Source organism: Penaeus monodon, chromosome 20, assembly GCF_015228065.2.
Source record: "Penaeus monodon isolate SGIC_2016 chromosome 20, NSTDA_Pmon_1, whole genome shotgun sequence".
In the NCBI taxonomy this organism is placed as follows: Eukaryota; Metazoa; Arthropoda; class Malacostraca; order Decapoda; family Penaeidae; genus Penaeus; species Penaeus monodon.
Genome location: NC_051405.1, coordinates 35,986,255 through 35,986,968, shown reverse-complemented (window position 1 = coordinate 35,986,968; position 714 = coordinate 35,986,255). Strand labels below are relative to the sequence as shown.

The following is a 714-nucleotide window of genomic DNA, read 5'->3' as shown; positions in this document are numbered from 1 at the left end:
AAGATAACGTTAGCATGGTTATTCTCCGTGACTTTAATAGCTGATTTCGGAATGCGAGCTGTGTTCTTTATTATGCTTTTGAAAGGGATTATAGAAAATCTATACTTATGAACTTGCTGTAATATAATTAAACACATATTAATAAAACATCAAACATTTACTTGTTTATATATCTATTTTTTGGTCGGTACCTTTCACACCAGAGCACTACATTTGACTTTTGTAAAGCTTACAAATTAGGTGACTCGCAGGACATACTTGTGGCCACGTGCTAATCTGTACATGTTTGTAGAAAGCAAAAAGTACACGATAAATTGCTCTTGTGTGATAGGCCCTTAAGGTGAACCTAAGTAAAGGAGATTTGGTGCCGAGATTAAGTAGGTTATCATCACTACCATCATAATTAGGATAAGCATTACTGTTATCACCAACATTATTGTTATCTTTTCTCGTTTTTAATGACTGTTATTCCTTTCCTTTGTCCGAATAAGCAGCCATGACCATATTACAGATTCGGCATGAACGGAAAAGCGTGCATGCTCCGCGCCGTATGTGAGCGAGCGGAGAGCCATCTCGTGGAAGCCGGGATGCTGGGGGAGGTGATCACGACGATCCTCGCGTAAGTATCCAGCGAGGTTGTCTTTGCGCCCGTGAACATGCTCGTGTATGTGTGTGGAGATTCGGATATGTGTGTATCTGTCCTATTTTTTTTAT

The 714-nt window shown here is 39.6% G+C and overlaps 1 protein-coding gene across 1 annotated transcript in view; it reads left to right on the top strand.

Moving 5' to 3' along the window:
* The window catches only part of LOC119585784, a 13,185-nt gene that overhangs the window by 10,676 nt on the left and 1,795 nt on the right, over positions 1-714 (top strand). Inside the window, exon 4 of the mRNA XM_037934499.1 lies at positions 512-619. Coding sequence (XP_037790427.1) covers positions 512-619 — 108 coding nt within the window. The remainder of the gene's footprint in view (positions 1-511; positions 620-714) is intronic.